A 22449-nucleotide genomic window follows, 5' to 3' on the forward strand; every position below is an offset into this window, starting at 1 on the left:
GACTGTCTCAAATCTCTACTAGACCAGCGTTCGATTGAAGAAAAAATCAAAGAATTTTTATTCAAAGCTCGCGAAGCAATGTCCGACAGTGAGGAAGACGTTGACGATCCGCCAACTCGTGCACCGCAGGGTGTCGGTATTAATGAGCATGACATTACAGAAGCATCACCTGCTATTTTACGACAGCTTGAAAACACAGCACGCGACCTTCGAGCACAACAAAGAGCTGAAAAACGCGATCAAGCCAGTACTTCAACAGCTACCGAACTACAAGTAGAAGTTGAAGTGCACAACCCACCGATTACTGAAACTGCAGTAAATGGTGAAGTGCCAACTGAACAACAGTCTACGGAATCAACATCCACTGATTTACGAGAGGAAGTTGATCCAAATGACTCAGCTCAAAATACCAATGCCACTGAGGAGACTCAGGCGAGCACAGAGGATCAACTAGAATCCTCAACTTCGACTGGGGCATCCGCAGCCACACCTAAACAAAGTGCACAACTCGCTCCTTCTGTTAGGAAGCCGCGAGGTCGACCTCCAAAGACGCCCAAAATTGTGACAAACGCCGCGGAGCCGCAACCTTCAATGTCGCAATCTCAAACAGGAGATTTGACGACAGAAGGAAGCGCACAACCGGCAAAAGATCCAAATAAATTGACTAAATCTCAAAGGAAATCTGAGAGAATCAAGGCACGCCTAATGCGTATGGGTCAAGAACCACCAAGAACCTATGATTTCCATCAGATTGTTCCGTATCATTACTCAGAAAAAAGTCTTTACAAAAGTTACTTTATTGAGGACTCGGAGTTTCCGGTCACAGAAGACTTACAAGAAGTCTATACTGTGGAACCGAGAAATCTAGAGGTCAATAAGGTCACAGTTGAGATCAGTCCTGAGGAAAATGAAATTAACATTTTCATTTCTCTCCCACCAGAATATAAACTGGAAGGGGAAATCATAAAGGTTGAAATTCCACCTCAGTGTGAAATACCTAGAAATGAAAATGCAATTGCACAATTCTTAAAGAGTACAATTACCAACGCCATGAACGGCTGGTTACTCAATAAAATCTGAAATTAGTCATTTTATTTGGTAAACTCATAACTGGAAATTTTGAACACTATAACCAGATAGTGACCAAAATACACCACAGACCAGGATTCGCCGAAATCCAAGTCACAATGTAAATTTATTTTGATTGGCAAAATTTCAAACAGGAAATTAAAACAGTCAGAATGAATCACAAATACGAGAAAAAGTTTTAAATTTCAAATAATTTGACTAGAAGACACAACCAAACACATGTAAACGCGGACTGGGGCATTTAAAATGATCAATTTCGAAAATAATTAGATTTTTGAATAATCATAAATCACGTATGCTCAATCACAATTTTCAACAGGTTAAAATTTGGTAAAAGACTGAAATTTAACTACTAACATTGACTTAGTTTGGGAATTTTCGGAGTTGGAATTCGGTAAAAAACTGAAATCCATCTCTGAGAATCGTCCAATACGTAAAAATTCCACAAGGGAATGATCACGTAACAACCAAGAATCATTTTGTGTAATTTTAACGCGAAAATTTGAGTAAAATCTCAAAATTTTGAAAAATAACGCTATTCAAAACGTTACGCGTTACGTTACGGGCAGAAACGTGAGCCACCACATCCGCATGTACTCTGACGAAATAACACCGGCGAAAATGTGCTCTTATCACCATTTCATTACTTCGAAGGAAAATTTGACTGACTTATAAGTTGTTCCAAGTAAAATTGCGATCTTTTTGAATAATTGAAGCTGTTTTAAGGTTCATCCACGTATTAAATTACTGTTCATCGATTTCTACAGTGCCAGCTGTATTGAAACGAGTAAGTAAACCTTCAATTACGCAATATTCAGTTCAAACTAACATCGAGTAATCTCATTAATTTCGCTTCAATTTTTTAACAGAAAAATGGAAGCCCAACCGAATATTGTCCACCACGAGCACACTATATCGACGCAACGTATTCGTCAGACGTGTCGTATTAGAAAAATCAACGGCGAAATCTTCAGAAAATGTTACGTTAGAAATAACAACGGTAATGAAACGCCGAAATGGATTCAGTTGTCCTACCTGGAGTGGTGGGATAATCTCACGGAAAATACCAACCACTATCAGGTATATATTTTTCGTTAACACTCTGAATAATCATCACCGTTAATAAATCTAACCAATGACATGTGATTTATTTGTTGAATCAAGGAGTAATTAATTAATACGATAACGACGGCGCAGAAATTCCAGCGAATCGACGTATTTGCGGGTGAATCAGCGCACCAGATTGCGACAATGAAACACATACAAGATGTGATCATCGTCGTGATTAATTTAGTCATATCGTATCAATTTGCATTTCCGTACTTGTCTCCTATACCTTAAATATAAATGTATTTCGTACCGCTTGCTTTAATTAGTCATTCACACTCTCATTGCACAGCTTAACATTGCATACTTCGCCGAAAGTAAACAATGTACGCTCTCACACAGCTTAATTACACGCAAATGAACAAATGGATACTTCGTAGGAAGTAACCTAACGTTCAACATATGCCTCACATAATTAACAACTCAACCGCTTGAGAGTATTTTAATCAAACTCGATACTAATATCGTTCTCAATCGATTATTTAGCGCTCAAGAAAAATGGAAGCTGCAATTAAGCAATGATGAAGGCTGAAATGAAAAATACATCGAATAACTACAAATACAAATTCAGGTAACAACTCGAAGTTTATTTGTATACTAAATTATTCGATGATAAAAGCAAGCAACGTGAATATTACACATCAATGGTAAAGTGAATCTCTACAATGAATTCATCGCATTCGGTTTTCGTTTCAAAATAGTTAGCAACAAGCTACGTGAGTTGAAAATTACTCTAATAAGAGTTGGTTTCGAACTTATGATTAGATTTTGAAAGTTAGCATTACATCTACGATCAATTCACCGGCGAGTGAAATGATTCTAACGTGGAAGAGCTACGAAGATGAAACCGAACGTTGATGCAAAATTTTCTTTATGGTAAAATAAAATATCACGTAAGTACCAATTACATACTTCAATGTAAGTAAGTAATGAGTACCAGACGATCTCTCAGAGTACAGATTGTTCAGATAGTGTTTATTTCCAAATTACAAAAGAGCTACGTAGACGAAACCGAACGTTACAGTAATTATCTTTCAGAACAATGATCGCTGAGTAAAAACTGCGTACTTCAACGTAAGTAAAACAGTAGGTACTTCGTGATTTGGCTTCAAACGCTAATTCTCCGATTTAGTATTTTGAAAAATATTCCATAGTGAGTAAAATTCAAAATTACAAATTAGCAGCGAACCAAATCAAATCATTGATAACTAGCGAATAATTTAGTCAATTCAGATACGCAAATGAAAGATAATTTTAACGAACGTTCATTAGCAGAATACCTACGGTCAATTTACCGGTGAGTAAAGTGATTGTAGCTAGGAAGAGCTACGTAGACGTAACCGGTCTCAATTAATAATGATTTTGCGAAATAAATTAGCTAGGAGAAGCTACGTAGAAAGTACCGATGGTCTCTTAGTTTAAAATTTCAAAAACAGCTAAAAGAGCTACGAAACTGAAACCGATTATACTAAGACCAAATAACAGTACTAAATCAACCTAGATTTATGAATAATTAGCAGTAATAATTTATTTAGAAATTATGATCGCTAATAACGTTCACGCATTTTCACACAGATTCCAGATCGTATACGAAGGGCGAGCAAATTTTATCGTAGTATAAAATACCGCCAGCGGTACAAATGGAATATAGCAACGTTGCCAGACGTAGCATTTAGAAGTAGAAAATACAGGTACAGTGACTAATTATGTAGTCGTTTAGAATTTCCAGCATCAGTGTTAAGTAATACAATGTTTGTTTTTTCTCGGTGAAATAACTACGAGTATGATGAAAATAAGCAGATTTTCACAACAGAAAGTAGCAGTTGAAAAGTAATCAGAAAAAATTAAATTCAAACTGGAATAAATCGACAACATAGCAAACTCTATTTAGAAAGTTGCTTTTGGAGCTAAACGTACAGGTAAAACTTAGTTAGCATACTGAGATTAATGTACAAATCCATATACCCTGTCTAAACACTACAACTCGAAATTCGAAGAGATAAAATTACAAAAACGCAATTTTCAAACGCAGACAAGTTCATAATTCTTTCGAAATAAAAGATTTTGAAATATTTTCATTTTCGAAAAGTACATATCAAGAAATGTAATACTATACACAGATAGTGATTCATTTCACCAACATATGCCCTCTTGTTTGCGAGAAATCAAAATTGAGAGTTGAAATTCGCTCATTTTGAAATGTTTTCGAAATGATAATAAATTTTGAAAAATCCTAGATACGTATGAAAATAATTGAGAGTCCAAAATAACTAAATTTTGTTGACTCGAAATTAGTTCAAATATCAAAATGTAATTTTGAAAACTTCAAAATTGCGATAAAATGACCGAAATAATAGATTTTGGATATTTTTGCACGAAATTTTTGCAATACAGTAAAAGACTGTGACGCAAATTTCTTCGAACAAATACCTGAAAAAGACATAAATAAAAACCACAGGAGTAGTAATATTTAATTGATGACAAATAGAAATTTGAATAATTAGAATTTCGAGGTGATAATAACAAAAACCACCAGCACGCAAATTTCAACCATCGAATCCGATAAAAGATTGGAATCGATGAAGAAATCTGACGCAATAATTTCGAGACAAAGAAAAAACGTGCACTTAGCAAAAGGCAGATGTTTTCTTTCGATGAAGAGAAAGCGACGTGACTCGTAGCGATAGCAAAATGGCTGACAGGCCGTTAAAAAATTCGATTTAATTGCGACGTAGTTTATCATAACAATAAAGACCGCCGAACTGCGCATTTAGGCGCACATTTTGACAAACCCGTTCCAGGAAAATCGGCGCCGTCTGATATTTTCTGCTTAGAACATTCTAGAAGGTTATAGTCAAAACCTGCCGTTCGAGCGCATCGCTACCAACACAACGCCGAGTTCGACCAATCCCGTTCGCTGCCGCCGAGTAGCGAAGTGGGGGAAAGACTCGGCAGTTGGAAGCAACGACGAATCTGATCCAACTATCGAAATCATTATTTCGTTTCACGTGCTACCGAGTACATGCCTTTGCTCTTGCTATATGTTTTGCTAATGCGTTTTTGAATCTTCGTATTCTGTCTTCGCGTCTTATTTTTGCGTTGCTATCGTAAGTAATTATTACTTATTTCGAGTATATTATTTTTTCGTTTTCTCGCTTCAAATTTTTGAATATTTGTCATCAGCTCCTGTGGTAAGTACAAACTCGTACGATTATTATGCTTTCACACTACTAAGCAGTGTTAACGTAAAGACAATAGGCCCACCATGCCGATTTGTTTTCGAACAATTATTCAACATTTATTTTTCGCTAAACCGGTATTGCCTTACATCTTCGTCTAACACCTCGTCGCATTTCTGTTCACAGTGATGGCAGAATATACGCATCTCGCATGCGACAAATGCGGTTTGGTGATTACGTCACCAGGCAAGCAGTATGGAGGCGACAAAAAGGTTCCCGAATCAATCTACATAACCAAGTGTCAGCATCTTTATCATAAGAGCTGCATCATGAAAGCGATAAAAAACTCCGAACTTCGAAATCCTGCCGGCGTGCAGTTGACTAAGTGTACTCATATTGGATGCGAACGAGATGTGAGCGAGGACATCTGCTACAAGGTAGAGGTAACTCGTATTCAAATCTCGACGCCTGAACCTACGGAAGCCGCAACCGGCGAGTTGCAAGCTCTCCTTAGGGAAATCGCTCAGTTGCATACCGACAGAGAACTACAACAAGATTTGTCCGAAGACATGTACAAGAAAATGTCAGATTTCGAAGTACAATTAACTGATGCTAATAATACGATCGCGAGTTTAAAAGCTCAATTGGAAACTACTACGGCGAAATACGAGGCACTTCGTAAAGCCAAAATGTCATCGCTATTCCCGAGCTCCACAGCGATAGCCAGTCACTTGAACCAGCAATCTGCAACCAGCTCGAATGCGACGACGCCAGCTTCGCTGCCGGCGGTTACGGCTACCTTACCGACGAATACGACGCCGATTTCGACGACCACTGCACCTACCGCGGCGACAAACGAGCCCTGCCAGGGGTTTGTACCGTCACCGTTCCCGCCACCACCTCCGGTCAACAACGGTACACCAAAGGTCACGCCGAAAGTTCCGAAGCCGTCAAAAAACGCGGAAAGAGGTATCCCCGCGCCCACGCAGGTGAGCGCAGGGATACCTCAAACAAACGCCGCTACCGCGAGCAACCTTACGCAAGGCCTCCACCGCCCGCCGCCCGGTTTCCCGATCATAACAGGCGCCGCAGCGAACGCCGCGACGAACGCTACGACGAACGCAGCGACGGACGCTACGACGAACGCTACGATAATCGACGGTACGACGAATACGAGCACCATCACGACGAACGCCGCTACGACAACCGCCCTACGGACACTCGCTCACGTCGAGGACGCGGCCGACGGGGCGCTTATTAGTTTCAAAATCCCGTTCGTGCAACCGGGTACAGCGCCGACTGTACCGGATGCAAGTTCCCACTCGCCGATTTCACCTTACTGGGATTTCCCGCAAAAGAAGGAAACAGACTACTGGGGAAGACCACTCGCTCAAAGTGGCGAGCAGTCGAACTCCAACGCGCCTGATACCGCCAACACGCAGAATTCCGTTGATCCGAACGCGAATTTGAACGTACCGAATCAAGCCGAAAGCGCTCAACCAACGGCGAACCAGTCTCCGGCGGTTGTACCAAAAAAGAAAAAGCGGGCAAAACCGGGAAAACAGTCCAATACGAAAGCAAATCGAGACACCTTCGATTCACGATACCCGGAGGTAACGCACGAAGTGTTAGCGCCATTCTACCCAACGAATGCCTACCCGCAACACTTTTCGGTCTGCGGTTTGAAAATCGGCGAAGCAAAACCCGTTATGGCTCTGTTCGCGTACAAATATTGGATTGTAGGCGACATCCATGCTCATGGCATCATGCATGCGATTACGGAAGGCAAACCATACCATGACAACATAGATAAGCGCATGTATAAGCGCGACATGAAGATTTCGGAATTGATTGAGTTAATCGTCGAATTAAAACAAATCCCGAAAAATCTCATGATATCTATTGGCACGTTCGACATCTTCTCATTTACGCCACCGAATACCTTCGACTTAAATTTCCGGAAACTCATCGAAGTTTTAGGAGATAAAAAAGTCGAACAGGTAATCATGTTGCCTCCGAACGCAAGCGGCCGACTGCACAACAACACGTTCCGGCAAATTACACAAACATTCTCGTACAATTGGGGAACTGGAAAATTCCAGTATATGGTTGCGAGCCACTTACTCAACGACTTGAACCTGGAATTGGCATCAGTAGACGAGCTTGGCCCGAAATATACGAAAGCTACATACCAAAAAGTAGCAAACTGTATTGCAGCCGTATTTATTCCGGAACCAGTCATCGAAAAAAGCGATTCAACCGTCGAGTTGAATAACGCTAATAGCGCCGCATCGTCACCTGCAACGCCGCCGACATCAAAAGCGAAGCTTGATACGAACGTCGATTCGCAACAAACTTCCGCACCAGTGATGCCGCAGTTCAATCTGCCAAAATCGTCGTTCCAGCAAAGCCCGAATGACATCGTAACCGACACCCTGTCACCATCCTACGTAAACCCGCAGTTGCAGCAGGCAACAGCGAATTACCTGGGAAATAAAGCAGTGGGTACGCCGCCATACCCCAAAGTGGGTACAGCGACACCTGGATGTCATCCGCTAGATCCGCGCAACCAAAAGGCGAAATCAACAACTTCAACGAAAGTTGAGATTTCACCATACAGTGGCTTGCACCTAACAAATGTAGGTTTTTCTGACGACGAACAGAAACCGCTTACCGATAAGGAGGTGATCGAACGCGCCAAAGTCCTCACTAAAATTCAAGCCGATGTAAAAGCTAGTAAAGCGAAAGAGCAGGAGCGACTAGCCGCCGATGCCAAATCGCGCGAATCGTTGAAGGAAAAGATGGAGTGGAAGAAGGAAGCCGATAATGCTAAAGCTGGCATCTCCTCGTCGAAGGAGAAACCAGCCCGCAACGTTTCTGAAAAATCCGGGATTTCGTCGGATGATTCAAATAACAAACTCAGCACGTCTAAAACTCCATCCCGCGCAACCTCCAAAGCAAGAGAACGCTCCCGCTCAGAGCACCGATCGTCGAATAAATCAAAAGATCGCAAGGTAAAGTCGGGAGATGAGTCGTCCGTACTCAACACCGGTCTTAAACCTAACCCAACTATCGATAACGACAAATACATTGGGTTCATGGTAAAAACTCCACCATCGGGTAAACCTCCTACCGAAACAGAGCGTCGAATGTACGAGATATTCGGCAATACCGATGGCGTACCTGAGCCTACCGACTCAACGACCTCTGCCTCTGCATCGGAAAGCGACACGACAAAAGTCGTCAAATCAAAACCGCGCAAGTCACGCAGCGCGATAAAAACTAAGCTCTCGCCACCGCAAACGTTACTGACGTACATTCCGAGACAGCAGCGTGCAAAGCAGCTGCGAGTAAACGCAGCGCTTAAGCGCAACTTAGTCCTCAAAAAGGTATTCGGTACACAGTCTCAACCGAAAAAACAAACTGATGCCGAACATCCTACGACGGAAGGAACAGTCGGCACTCAGCCAAAGGTACTCGTGCCGAAGCTTGATTTAACAGAATCAACGCCGCATGAGAAACCAGTGAAAACGGTCGACTTAACCGGATCAACGTCGCTAACGGAGTCGGATAAACCGCTCAAAACAATCGACCTTACCAATACGGCAGATCCTTCCGCCGAGGAGGAACTACCTCAAGGAGCGCAGTCAGTCGAGCAGCGCATACTCACAAAGGTTGATACAGCGGTACAGGATACGACTCTAACTCTACATTCCGTCGAGAATGATGAGTTTACTACCATTCGACAAGTAGTGACCACCGTAGTCACTACTGAAGCGATCGAAACAACCGAGCCGGCACACCTCGTTGGTACTTATGATCTGACTAATGAGAGTCCTCGCAACGACGAAGAATCTCAACAGCCAGTATCACCACGCACCGAAGCAGCGCTCCTCGATGAAGGAGTACAGCAAACGGGCGTACCGGCAATCGAACCTTCAAATGACGATGAAGGTGAAGACGACGAGGAGGATGAAGAAGACGAAGATCTTTAAACCAACTCGCGTTTTCTTTATAAATAGTTAAAAATTTTTTTTTTTGTTTTGTTTCGATCGTATCTCGTTTTCTTACATTTGCCAAAACACACTGTTGTAGTAGTAATAAGCTATACTGTATGACTTTTTGATATCAGAATACAAGATTTTGAATCAATGTCTTTTATTTACTTTGTCGAAATTATTTTGATTACAGCAATAATGAATATTCAAGAACGCTGGTGTGCCTTCAACGATATTTATTATATATTGCGCTTTGTCGACAGATTGGTGCACGCATTCACAGTAACGTATGCCTTATCTGAAAAAACTGCGCACATAAGCATTAAACGTCATAATCAAGATGACTGCTTCTATGTATCGACAATAACTCGTTCAATTGAACTCGACAAAGAGTATTTTATACTATGGTTTGCACTGCTGTTACTCTACACAGACTTAATTTGGCAAATTTACAACATTGAAAGCTCACAATCGTCGAATTGTTGAAACTTTCAATACATCAACTTTCGAACTTCTCTAACAGGAGTTGATCGAAAAACAGAATTATATCCCAATCGTCGAATTGGTGGTCTTTTCTCTATGTTACAAACTCGTCGTAGTTTGTTGAGTTTTTTACTGCCAATTCTAATACTTTATATTTTTTCAACAGTATCGAAAAAATGGTTTGCGTATCGAAAATGCCAGTAGGGCATTCGTTCCGAAAGCCGTCGTTGGACGTGTTACACGAGCCAGTCCGAGGCAACGAAGTTCCAGTCCGACTATGGCCAATTATTCCACCGTGGCACCCAGAGTTGAGACGTTTACTCGCACCGAACGATGACACCGTCGAGTGTCGTCAAAGGTTCCAGTCGAATATTCTCACTCGCCGGCCGCCAACTCCGGAAGTAACCGACATTATCACGGTAATGCCAAGCGGCGAAGAGCGGCGATATTATGAGATCACCCGCAATGCCAACGACAAGCCGCAACTTCAACCAATCCTGGGACCGGCACATTCTACCGATCAGCGACAAATCACCTGGACTCAGGTTCATCGGCGATCAACGGTACGTCCCCTCAACCGCTATGACTCCATCGTCGATGAGATACTCCAGTCGCGGTATGAGCCCGAGCCGAACGCGGAATTCAATCCTCTACCGCTCAACGAAGCGCCGATGGCACATCCGTTCACGATCCTATTGGAACGAGTCACCGCGCCGCTTACTTACGTCGATGACATTCGAATTGCACCGCAATGACCAGTTTTTTCGATACTACCATTGTAAATTTTTCTTTGTAAATAATTTTTTTTTTTTTTTTGCATTTTGTATTTTCTTTGTCAAACCTGCCTGCGTGCAGATATTTCAAAGTTTTTATTGTTTTTATTCTCATCATGGCTGTTATGTAAATATCATGTTAAAATTACTTTTTCTTTTGTTTTCAAATTACATACCTACGTGTATGAATTTTCTGTTACTTGTATTTTCGTTTTGAACTAATTTTTAGAAGACTTAATTTTTTGTGATTGATGTATCACGGTGATGACGATTTTGTTCCTTTGATTAGTATTAATTCTCTTTTGTAACATTTCGTATTATTTCTTGTTTGAATTTTCACCCAGTGATGTGTTTGTCACCTTAATTTGTTAGTTGTTTTGTATTTTTTACTTTTTTATGTTCTAGTATTAATTTTCGTTAATTTGTACATAGTTCCTACAAGCCGTTACTACCTCGTCGAAGGTAGAAACGACTTTATTATTAGTAACATCTTTGTTTGCATTTTCGTAGAGTTTTTTGCTTTATATTTTCTCTCTTGTGTTTTGCAAACCCTTAATGCAATATCGCCGTATATTGCAATTCGTTAAGCGTGATGACAACTCGTTGAAGTTATCTCACGTTAGCACCAATCGCCGAATTGGTACTACATACCCGTGCAAACTCGAAGAATTGATTTGCTAGAATCGATTGTCACGCAGTCTGAATAGATATTTTTTCCACCTCAGGACAAGATGGCGCATGAATCGACAAACAGGTTGATACTGTAAGCCGCAAAGTCTCTTTGAACGATATATGCAACACAACAGGTGTAGCTAGTTTGAAGAGCACTCTTTTTTGTCCTGGTTGACACAAGATGCGTCGTCGAACGCAACTATTTATTTATTTATTGGACCGCAGCCCTCAACAAGCAACAACGGGTCAGTTGAATGCGCATTATCCGACATTCAGGTTGGAAATGTAAGACGCTCGCTCTCAAAAGAACATTAAAATAAGAGGTACTCTGCCAAGGCACGAATCGGATACGCGATACCTATCGAGCCTCTCTCTTTCTAGAGTCTTAGATTGAGGCGAGCTCACGCTATCCGATCGTGACCTAAAATGAGGTATCAGCAAGGCTTGCACATCCGCTCGAGATGAAGCAAAACCACTGGACTCAGTTCCAGTAACACCTTGTTGGTACCGCTTTGAAGAAGTAACGCAAGAACGTTACAAATGTTCAGAGAGCCAAAAGAATTACCGCGATGGTATTCGGGATTACCGCGGTGTAGTTCCTTTAAAAGATAAACTGACTTTCCTCTCAAATAGAACGATCAGTTGCAAAGCGCCTTCTCCGACACTCAGGTTGGAAATGTAAGACGCAAGTCTCCTAGAAGAACATTAATTTAATAGGTACTCTGCCCTGGTATCGCAGGATACAAAGAAGCGACGGATTCACGTTGTTTTCCTCGTGTTTTGTCGATACCTAAAACGACAACAGGTGCTCTGCCTGGGTAATACCGAAGTGGCTGTTAAAATTCTGCACGATTTTTTCGGAAACTTTGGGCCATTACCAAAAAGACAACAGGTACTCTGCCTGGGTAAGCACCCACTATTTTTTCAACGCTGGGTGTTATTACCAAAAAATGACAGACAGTATCTCCACGAGGTGATACAATGTTCAGGGAGCACAATTACCGCGATGGTAATTAGAACTACCGCGGTGTAGTTCTCACACGATAAACTGATCGAGTCTTTCGAGCCATAGGAAAACGATCGACGAATCGTATCCGAAAGCTCATTTCGGCCTTGTCACCTTGCTTGTAATGACAACCAGTTGAAGTATGCGCTTTAATCGACTATCAGGTCGGATTTTGTAAGCCGCTCGTAACACCTCCACTAGGAGCATATTAATAATTGGTTCTCTGCCACGGTACATCTATGCGCCAAGATGTTGAGAAATTGAGACATGTCACCATCAAATCGCGAGATCTTGAGGAGATTTGTGCTCAAAGACTTCTTCACCTTTGGGCTGTGTAGATGATATTACCGAAAATAGACCGTAACACACTAGGTGTTATATTGGTATGCTCGGAGAGTTTATTTTTACCGTATTGGTATATGCAACTACCGTCGAGTAGATGCAAGGTATTATTCAAACTGGCTCACAATTACAGCAAGTTCAAAATTGGTAAATTAGTGGTCGAGGTTTACGAACCCATAACGCCCTGAAAAAAGGACATGCTATTTATTGGTCCTCTGCCATGGAGGCATACCATGCCGACACCCTGCGCTACTGCAGCTTGTTCGAGAGCACGGTATTGCTATCTCCATTGCCAATGGAAAGAACCGCCTGCTAGGGCGATTGTTACCTTGATCATTGGCGATGTGATCCAAAAAATGAACTGTAACACACAAGGTGTTATAAGCGCATGTTTAAATCAGGTAGACCGCTGATCAGCAATCTTGGTCGTTGAACCAATTGAAACCCATACAAGGACATGCACCATAATCGGTTCTCTGCCACGGTATCTCCCTCACTTGGGAGGCGAAGATTACCGAAAAAGAACAGAACACGTGACTATTCGTTGAACAATCGTTGAATTGTATTCGGCGACCACGTGACATGGAAGTAACATACAAGATGTTACAGTATGTCCAAATGGGATGCTGACACCTAGGGAATTGAGAGGAACTTGGTAGCATGGTTTACGAACCATCAAAAGAATCCGCATAAGAACATATTAATAATTGGTACTCTGCCACAGTACGCACCCCGTATCTGGAAGAAATCAGGCATGGTCCTGGAGGATTCCGCGGGTGATGACGTTACCGAAAAGGACAGGTACGCTGCCTGATAATGCCATGACTTGCACGGAACCGGTTACGGGTTCCAGCATGAGATGTAGCGATGACTACCTTTCTGCAAGTCATGACACACACGAAACCGATGACACAGCTTCAATTAAAGAAGCCAGTTTCTTTTCGTAGTTGGTGTTGTTCGAGCTTTCGTGTTATCAAAAATGCCAATTTTAACACAATTAAAGTGTTATAATATGTTCAGACGGACAACGCTGCAAGAAGGATATACTATAATAACAGGTTTCCCAGCCTGCGAATCCTCTGCGAGAATTGCAGAAATCGCTGTGTCATTATTTTGCATATCGATAATCGCGATCCGGCAGGCACGTGCCATTTTTCGCATTATCAACCTCAAAAAATGACAGATTTCTTGCAGACGTCGCAGTGAGCGATTTCGAAAAATGGACGTAACATACAAGATGTTACATATACATATATCCAATGCAGCGAGGCTACCAAGCACAAAATTTGAAATTTGAATACCATTCTTTGATTATTACGCGGTACCACCTATACATGAACCTGTTGCTGGGCCTTGATGGTCGATTAATTTATTTTCTCTTGTCTAAGTTATTCTTTACCGTATGCCTCTGCCATTCTCATCGTAGAAACGCAGGGGGGCAGGGGGACAGCTCCGCTGCCACGTACATGCATAGTATATCATGTTTTTATCCGTGCTTTTCTCCGCTGGTTACGCCATCGAGCAAACCTCAGAGGGGCATATGTGATATACTACTATGCCGTACGTGGTATGTATAGGGCTCGCCCACATGGTAACACTGCGTTGCACTAAGGCAACACTGCGTTGTATTCTCGTCAGCTAGCCATACGAGCCAAGCGACGAGAGTACAGAACGCCAGTAATGTATCCGAGTGCACGCGGGTATGTTATTCACGGTTAATGGGTTAATGCAGTCATTTAAGTATAAGTTTTACTCTCGAGTGTTAAGTGTTAGGTTTAGTGCTTTAGTTTTAGTTAGTTATTAGTGAAACCAATTAATAGACGAGAAGGAGTGATGATCTACTCGTCGCCACTCTGGGTAAGTACTTACACATATCAGTGTGAATAAGTTAGATCTCCTTGCCAGAGGAGATCACTTATCCAAACCTACACCACAGTGTGTAACACCAACGTGTGTATATTTAGTTTAAGAAAGTGTCTTGTTAACGTACATAAATACATAGAATATGTAATTATGTAAAACCTGTAACGTGTTGTTAATATTGCACACATTAAATATTATTCTCGTGTATAACTTGTTATTATTTATGGTGTGTATGATCATATGTTAAGAGTGTAAAAGCAACCATTTCCTACTCACGCCCTAGCCGAGCATGTGAGGTATTCCGGTGAGTATTTAGTAGAAATACTCTAAGGGATATTTCTTGGAAACAACACAATAGCAACCATCGTAAGTCACATTACCAATCATTGCTTTAAGTTAATTTACCCTCTTACACTTTGAAGCTCCAAAATTGGCAAAAAAAAATGACATGCTAAAATTTTAAGTCACTTTTCAGTTTTCCTGGTTTTTGAGGATCACTGTGAAACTAAGGTAAATCAAAAAATTATATTGGTCTGATTTGAAAATTATATTTAGAGTTCTTTTTTCTGTAGTAAAATAATTTGAAAATTTGTTTTAAAAACCTCATTAATTTAACCAAAATTTGACTCAACTTTTTTATTTTTCTGGCTTTTTGGAAATAATTAATTTTTTTAGCAACATTTCAATTGTTTGAGTACATATTTATTGAAACCCACATTTATAATTAGAATTAGTCAAAAAAAAGTACTTTTGGGGGCTACTTATTGAAAAATGAAAGACATAAAATTGGTAAAAATTCGATGGAATTTCAAAGTATTGAAACACTTTTTAATTTTTCTGGTTTTTTGAAGCTCAATTTTGGCCTGAGCCTTCAACAAAACCTTTTTGGGTGCAATTTTTAAAAAAATTCGTTCAAATTTAGAGGAAAATTTGACGGGCTTATTGAAATTTGGTTCTATGGATATCATTTTTTTTTAGGAGTGGGGAGGGGGGTTTCGAAGAAGCTGAGTTCAAATATCTTCTTGTATTTTGTATACTACCCCAGTATTATTCTGAGTAAATTTTCAAGTTTTTAAGCTTTTCAAAGCCCAGTTCATTTGGATCTAATCAAAAAATTATTTTTAGTCCTTTTTTTTTCTCTGAAAAAGTACACAGAATTGAGCTAACTGAAATTTAAATGGATCGTCAAAGTTTTGAGTATTTTTTTATTGATGTTAAAAAAATTTGTTAGGTCTGATTTTTTTTCTAATAAATTCAAGTAGGTATTTACAGAAAATGTATCAAGGTCATGAAAATGGGGTATTCGTCACATCTAAATTTTTTCAACATTTTGAGGTCTTTTTTCAAAAATAGGTGATAAGCTAGAGCGATTATTTTTGGAGCTGCTGAAATTTTCTTGATACCGGTATTTTTTTGTCATTTTTGATTTTTTTTTGTTTGTATTTTAAGGCTTACTTTTAATGATTCATCAAGAAAAAGTATTCTAAAATATTTCTTTTTTTTCAAAAAAATGGCGAAAAATTCGCCTTAATAATTAAAACAGAGTAATCATGTTGATCATACGTACATATTTGAGTAAATTTTCTCAGAATTTGAACCTTAGTTTCGAACTATTCTCCTTAGGTTTTTTTCAATAAATTGTACTCAAAAAAAATGTATTTTTCTTCCTTATCAAAAATGTGTCTCAAAACATTGGACTGATAAAATTATGAATAGAAAAATTTTCTATTTTAGAATTTTTTTTAATGAATTTTCGTTCTTTTTTTTCCAAAAATATGAACTGGAAGGAAAGAAAAATTAAATACCTAACTTTATTTTTCGTTCGAAAATTTTCGTTAATCTCTCTAAAAATATATCGATTAGTTTTATAATTTTTTATGAACACCCAATGATTTAAACGTAAAAAGCACATCTTTTCACCTTCAAAAGTTACCGCAGCGAGAAGGACATTTGAAACATAAAATGTAGGTACCTATCTAATCTATTTAGTTTGATACGAATAAAAATTCATTGCTTACATTTTTTCAGGAACACTAAAATCTTGAGCCTGTTAATCAAATTGAAAGAAAATTAGATAAGTTTTCATCTAACGTTATGCGAATAAAATAATATATCGATAAGAAGGAAAGCTCACCTTTTTACGACTTTCTTCTTCAATTCGATCATACATTTCTGTGGCGTATTGACTTTTTTCAAATTCTGAACAAATGTTGGACGCTTTGTTAGCGGTTTCTAACTCTTGTCCAGGAACTATGGCTAAACTTTTAACTAAATAATCGGCGGGGTTTTGTTCTTCTTTATAAGGATAACCGATGCTGAAATCAAAGCTCGAATAAGTACTCATAATTTTTCATTGACATGTACATAAAAATTTAGATTTTGATAGTACGATTGATGTGAATACCTTTGAAAAAATTCCAAAGCGTCTTTGGTGGTACCGCTGAATGCGATTTTGCCATTATACAACAAGATAATTTGGTGGAATAATTCGAATATTCTCGGACTGGGTTGATGAATCGAGCAAATAATCGTTTTACCTCTTTGACTAGTCATATTTCTCATCACTGTTACCAGCTTTAACGCTGTAAAGGAATCTAAACCTGGTAAATCATAAGAAAAATCATTAGGTCAATGAAATTGATGTACCTATTGCTATTGTTGAACATTGTAGGTACGTGCATTTTCTGCAAAATTGAGATACTCGTAGGTATTTACCTGTAGTTGGTTCATCGCAAAATAACAAAAGAGGGTCGGTTAATAACTCGGTGGCTACAGATAACCTTTTTTGTTCACCTCCTGACAAGTTGACCTGAAATAAACCATATCAACTGAGTAAAATACATCGAGCTTGTGTGGAAATTCATGTAGAATAGATAGGTATTAGGTACTGACTTTCCCTCTACCGAAACTTGTGCTTCCTATAAAGCTGTTGGTACATTTCGTCAAACCTACATCTGATAACAACTCGTTTACCAACTTTCTGCGATATTCGGCGCTAATTTTCTTATCTAATTTTAATTGTGCCTATTTTGGAAAAGAAGAATATAAAAATCAAATACGTATATACTCATTTGTGAGATAATTTTCTAGATGAATAAGAGTAAAATTGAGCAAGCTTACAGCCAAATGTAAATGTTCCAAAACGGTTAATGTAGGAATAAATAAATCATCTTGATAAACGAATCCGGAAATTTGTCTCATTAATTTGAGCTGTATTTTTCTACCGTTTACTCGCACGTCTCCGTCTACTTTTAAATTCACTGCGGGAAAAAATTAAAATCTTTCATAGTAGCCAATTTTAATCATTATTAATATTTTAGGTCTATCTGGTAAAAAGTACTCTAAAAATCGAATTTAGGTTGCATTTTTGGGGCCCAAGGAATTCAATGGGTTTTTGGATGTGATATAAGATGTATTTCAGATTTTCGCAGTTGCTCAATAGTCAATAGGACAGTGTAGTCTATAAGAAAACTCAATTTTTTCAAGAAGGCCTGAGCCCAAAAATGTTTCAAGAGTTGGTACTGGGCACTTTCCCTCTCACTTTATATCTATAGCATGAAGGAGTTCATTTTAGTACGTTCATTCAATTAAAGTTCGCAAAAAATGGCTTGCACATTTGAGTGTAGTCGAATTTTCATTGAACTTCTCCCCCTCCTCCCCACCCCAATTTCGAGCCAAAATAAACTGTTGTAGAATTATTCAAAAGTGACCTTGCAATCTATCGAAATAACTTGAAATATCGCGAAAAATTCAAATATTTCTACCGAAATAATTTTTGAGATTTTTTGAAGAATTTAGAGCTTGAAATTTGGTTATGATTTTCGAGATTTTCGAAAAGTTTGTCAGCCACTCATCAAAGTGCAGATGAGAAATTTTTACAGAAAAGCAAGAATTCTTATAAAAACTTTTTTTGAGCAGTTTTGAAGAATTTTGAGCTTAAAATTGAGTGACGATTTTTTGAATTTTGGAAAAACGTGTCGTACGAAATGCGATTTATCAAAATACCAAGTTATAATTTCAGTAAAAAAATAATGAAAATTTTTTTTGAGCAGTTTTGAATGATTTTGAGCCCAAACTTCGGTCATGATTTTTGATTATTGAAAAGGTGCCAATTGAGACAAACTTGGAAACAATTCAAAATACCTACATAAAAAAAAAGAAAACAGACTTTAATGCTCAACACTTTCTTGAAAATCATGATCAGTTTTAACCTTAAAATTCTTCAGAATTGCTTTAAAAGTTTTTGTTGGAAATAGGTATTTGTTTTTTCCTCAAAAAAATAACCATTTCGATAAGTTGCGTGGTATTTTTTTCAAAAAACCCACAAAAACCATAATCAATTTAGAACTCAAAATTCTTCAAAACTGTTCAAAAAAACTGTTGATGGGACATTTTGATTTTCTTTTGAAATTCTGACCTTTGATTGGTATCTAGCACATTTTTCAAAAAAAAAAATCACTACCCAATTTTGGGCTCAAAATTCTTCAAAGCTGCCCAAAAAAAATGTCGATGAGAATTTTTGATCATCTTTTGAAATTTTGATCCAATTTGATTGGTAGCATGACACAATTTTCGAAAACCCCTATAAAATCATAACTCTGTTGAAAGCTCAAAATTCTTCGAAATTACGCAAACAAAATAATAGTTATGGAAATTTTTGATTTTGTTTTGTGACCAAATTTGATTTATGGCAAATTTTTTAAAAAATCAAGACCCACTTTTAGACTAAAAATTCTTCAAAGTTGCTCAAAAAAAATATTGATGGGCATTTTTGATTTTCTTTTGAAATTTTGACCCAAAACCCCAAAAATCATAACTCAATTTTGAACTCAAAAATTTTCAAAAATGTTCAAAAACCTTGTTTTTGTCAAAATATTCAAATTTCTTGCAATTTGTTGACATAAACTTTAGCCTTTTTTGATTGGTCACATGATACCTTTTTCAAAACTTTAAGAAAGTTGTGACCCTAATTTTGGGTCTGAAATTCTTGAAATCTGCTCAAAAAGAATGTTGATGGGAATATTTTAAACTCAAAATATTTAAAAAGTCTTCAAAAAAAATGTTTGTCAAAATATTTGAATTTATGGATTTTTTGCCTAAACTTGGACTAGCTTTTTTTGATGGATCAAATGATACATGTCCTGGTCCAACTTGTCCTGCAAGCTATAGACTAATCAGCCTACTGACTTCACTTTCCAAATTACTAGAACGTATCATCTTGAAGCATTCAACTAATCACACCAACAGACACAAGATATTGCCCCAGTTTCAGTTTGGCTTTTGAAAACATACAGCAACAACACATCAACTCCATCGTCTTACTGAAATTATCCATCAAGGTTTTGAAAATGAACAGTACACCGCCACAGTGTTTCTCGACATTAAACAAGCTTAAGGCTCCATATGGCATTCCGGTCTCCTACGATTACTCAAGTACCTCGTTATCTATTTGATATTATCAAATCGTTCTTATCAGACAGTTACTTCCAGATTTGCATCAACGATTCACTATCGGACCCTAAACCTATCTTCAGAGGTGTACCTCAAGGAGCTGTTTTAAGCCCTACGCTTTTCAACATCTACTGCAACAACATCTCAACTTCATCAAATGCTAAAATTCCTCAATTTGCAGATGATGCCTGCTTATGCATCCAAAGTAGTAATCTCTCCAGTGCAATCGACAAACTCAAACAAAGTATCAACACCACTAACTCCTGGCTAAAATCCTGGAAACTCGAACTCAATCCAAACAAAACAGTTACAAAAATCTTCACGCTGAGACATCACTGTAACCCTGCCAGAAACATTAATATTGAAAACACTACAATAGAATGGAGTGATATGATGCCAAAAAATATCTTGGAGTATTCCTTGACAAACGACTCACTTTCACAACTTCACAAGTCACATCTCACAGAAAATGAAAGCTACCTACTTCAAACTCAAAACACTTTTCTTGCTAATCAACAGAAGTTCGCGCTTGAAAATCCAAACAGCATTACTGATCTACAAGACTATTCTTCGTCCTACATTTACATATGCGGCTCCAGTGTGGTACGGTACCTCCAAAACAAACAAGAAAAAACTTCGAATATTCCAAAATAAATTTTGTCAAATCGCCACTAACGCTCCATGGTTTTGCTGGAATTCCCAAACACAACGTGAGCTCAAAATTGAAACGATCGACGACTTTCTGAAAACTGTAACTGAAAAATACTTGAACAAATTATCTGAAAACACCCTCGCTTGCTGCTTCAATATAGGGCAAAATCGCCTTTCAAGACTCAAACCTCAAAATTTCTTTTAGGTTTTTTTTTAGCCCTAACTATTTTCTTTCTTAAGTCTTTTTTAAGTATCCTATTTGTAAAATTCGTGAATAGCGCTAAATTGTGCTGAACCAAATAATAATAAAACTTTCATTCATTCAAAAAGGTCCAAAAATAATGGTTTAATTTTGGGCTTCAAACCAATCTACCGAAACTCAAGGGAATTTTTTGGACTGCAAAAATGCAACTAATCCAAGAGTTGAACTGTAGACCATTAATTTATGTACATGTGCAATTTTAATCACATACCTGGTTGTCTATTTGCCAGCACTGACATCAAGGTGCTTTTACCCGAACCACTGAAAACAGAAATATGTATTTTATTATCTCACCATAGGTACCTAGAGATTTCCAAATTAAGTAATTTTTTCGCGATAAGTATTGAAATTTTAAGACGTAGGTACGTAGCTAATAGTACGTAATTATGTATTTACTCAAATGAGGTACCTGGTAAAAAAAAAAATGACGCTCGAATTGAGTAGGTACCATAGCAATTTTCGTTGTTATCAAAAAGAAAATATATTACGCGAAGCTGCGATAACGATTAAAAATTTCGTGAAATTACGTATAGATACGAGCAGGTAGAGGTACAATGGTACCATCGTATTAGGTTTTATTTTCACGTAGATAACAATTTAAATTACATTTGTAAAATTGTAAATATTTTTAATATTCGTTTATCGATTTGAGATCACCTCACGGTAAAGAATTTCAAGAATTACACGTCGAGTAAATTGAGATTTATTTACCTCGCTCCCAAAATAGCGACCAAGCTGCTCGGTTTCACAAATCCGCTCACTAGAAACAGAAAAAAAAATTGCAAACGTATTATATAATTTTGTAAATTTAATAAACATGTGAGTAGGTATATCTAGGTAAGATCTATGAATGAGTAATCTATAATTATAGGGCATTTATTCGTCGGTAATCGCTAATAAGTATAATTATATGGTCAGTAAGTATAGTGAAAATGTGATTATCCGGTTGATAATCGATTGTAAGGCCATTTTTCATCGAATTATGTTGGTAAGATGGTGTTAAAATTTGACTTGGAGTTACTTTGTCATGATTTTCAGAAACCAGTTTACACTCTAAAAAAAATTATGGCGCATGCGCGGTGATGATTCGAACCACGTGTTAGATTGATAAAAGTCATGCTTGATGCATTGTAAAAGCTCGTGAGTACGATAAAATATGTATTGATTTTAACCAGTCTACTAGATCGATATTTTCATGGTTTTAGATTGGTTCGCCGTTCGATTCGATTCGGTAACTCGAGGAGGTAATTTACTACGTAGGTACGCGGTATGTAGACATACACAACGAATCAGATGAATGATAGGTGGTTATGAAATTTAATACTTGCACGAGACAATACCCATTGCTCATATTTACTTCCTAATGTAAATACCGGTAGACAGATAGCAGCTTCCAGTGTAGTATTTTTTTACTATCAGGTTTCTATTTATTTACTCATTCATCTACTGTAAGATACTTCATTACCATCCATCGTGATTTAGTATCAAGTAGGTACCTAGATTTAAAAAGATTTACCTATACGAATTATGTCAAGGTTTTATTATTTGCCGAACGTATCTATCATTTAATTGC

The 22449-nt window shown here is 38.2% G+C and overlaps 1 protein-coding gene and 2 long non-coding RNA genes across 3 annotated transcripts in view; 2 read left to right on the forward strand and 1 right to left on the reverse strand.

The window, feature by feature from the left end:
* LOC135839441 (uncharacterized) overlaps positions 1–22449 on the forward strand; it is a 98039-nt gene that overhangs the window by 58557 nt on the left and 17033 nt on the right. The gene's annotated exons all lie outside the window — the stretch shown is intronic.
* LOC135839421 (protein scarlet-like) overlaps positions 1–22449 on the reverse strand; it is a 46118-nt gene that overhangs the window by 14812 nt on the left and 8857 nt on the right. The window contains exons 4-11 of the mRNA XM_065355436.1: positions 21588–21636; positions 21088–21137; positions 17633–17772; positions 17405–17536; positions 17228–17321; positions 16917–17112; positions 16647–16827; positions 16531–16559 (exon numbers count right to left, since the gene is read on the reverse strand). Of these exons, the coding sequence (XP_065211508.1) occupies positions 16531–16559; positions 16647–16827; positions 16917–17112; positions 17228–17321; positions 17405–17536; positions 17633–17772; positions 21088–21137; positions 21588–21636 (871 nt within the window). The remainder of the gene's footprint in view (positions 1–16530; positions 16560–16646; positions 16828–16916; positions 17113–17227; positions 17322–17404; positions 17537–17632; positions 17773–21087; positions 21138–21587; positions 21637–22449) is intronic.
* On the forward strand, positions 1612–2342 carry LOC135839440 (uncharacterized). Its single transcript, XR_010557597.1, has 3 exons — positions 1612–1876; positions 1959–2169; positions 2254–2342. It is a non-coding gene; the product is annotated as an uncharacterized LOC135839440 (long non-coding RNA).

This window comes from Planococcus citri, chromosome 3 (assembly GCF_950023065.1).
Source record: "Planococcus citri chromosome 3, ihPlaCitr1.1, whole genome shotgun sequence".
NCBI lineage: Eukaryota > Metazoa > Arthropoda > Insecta > Hemiptera > Pseudococcidae > Planococcus > Planococcus citri.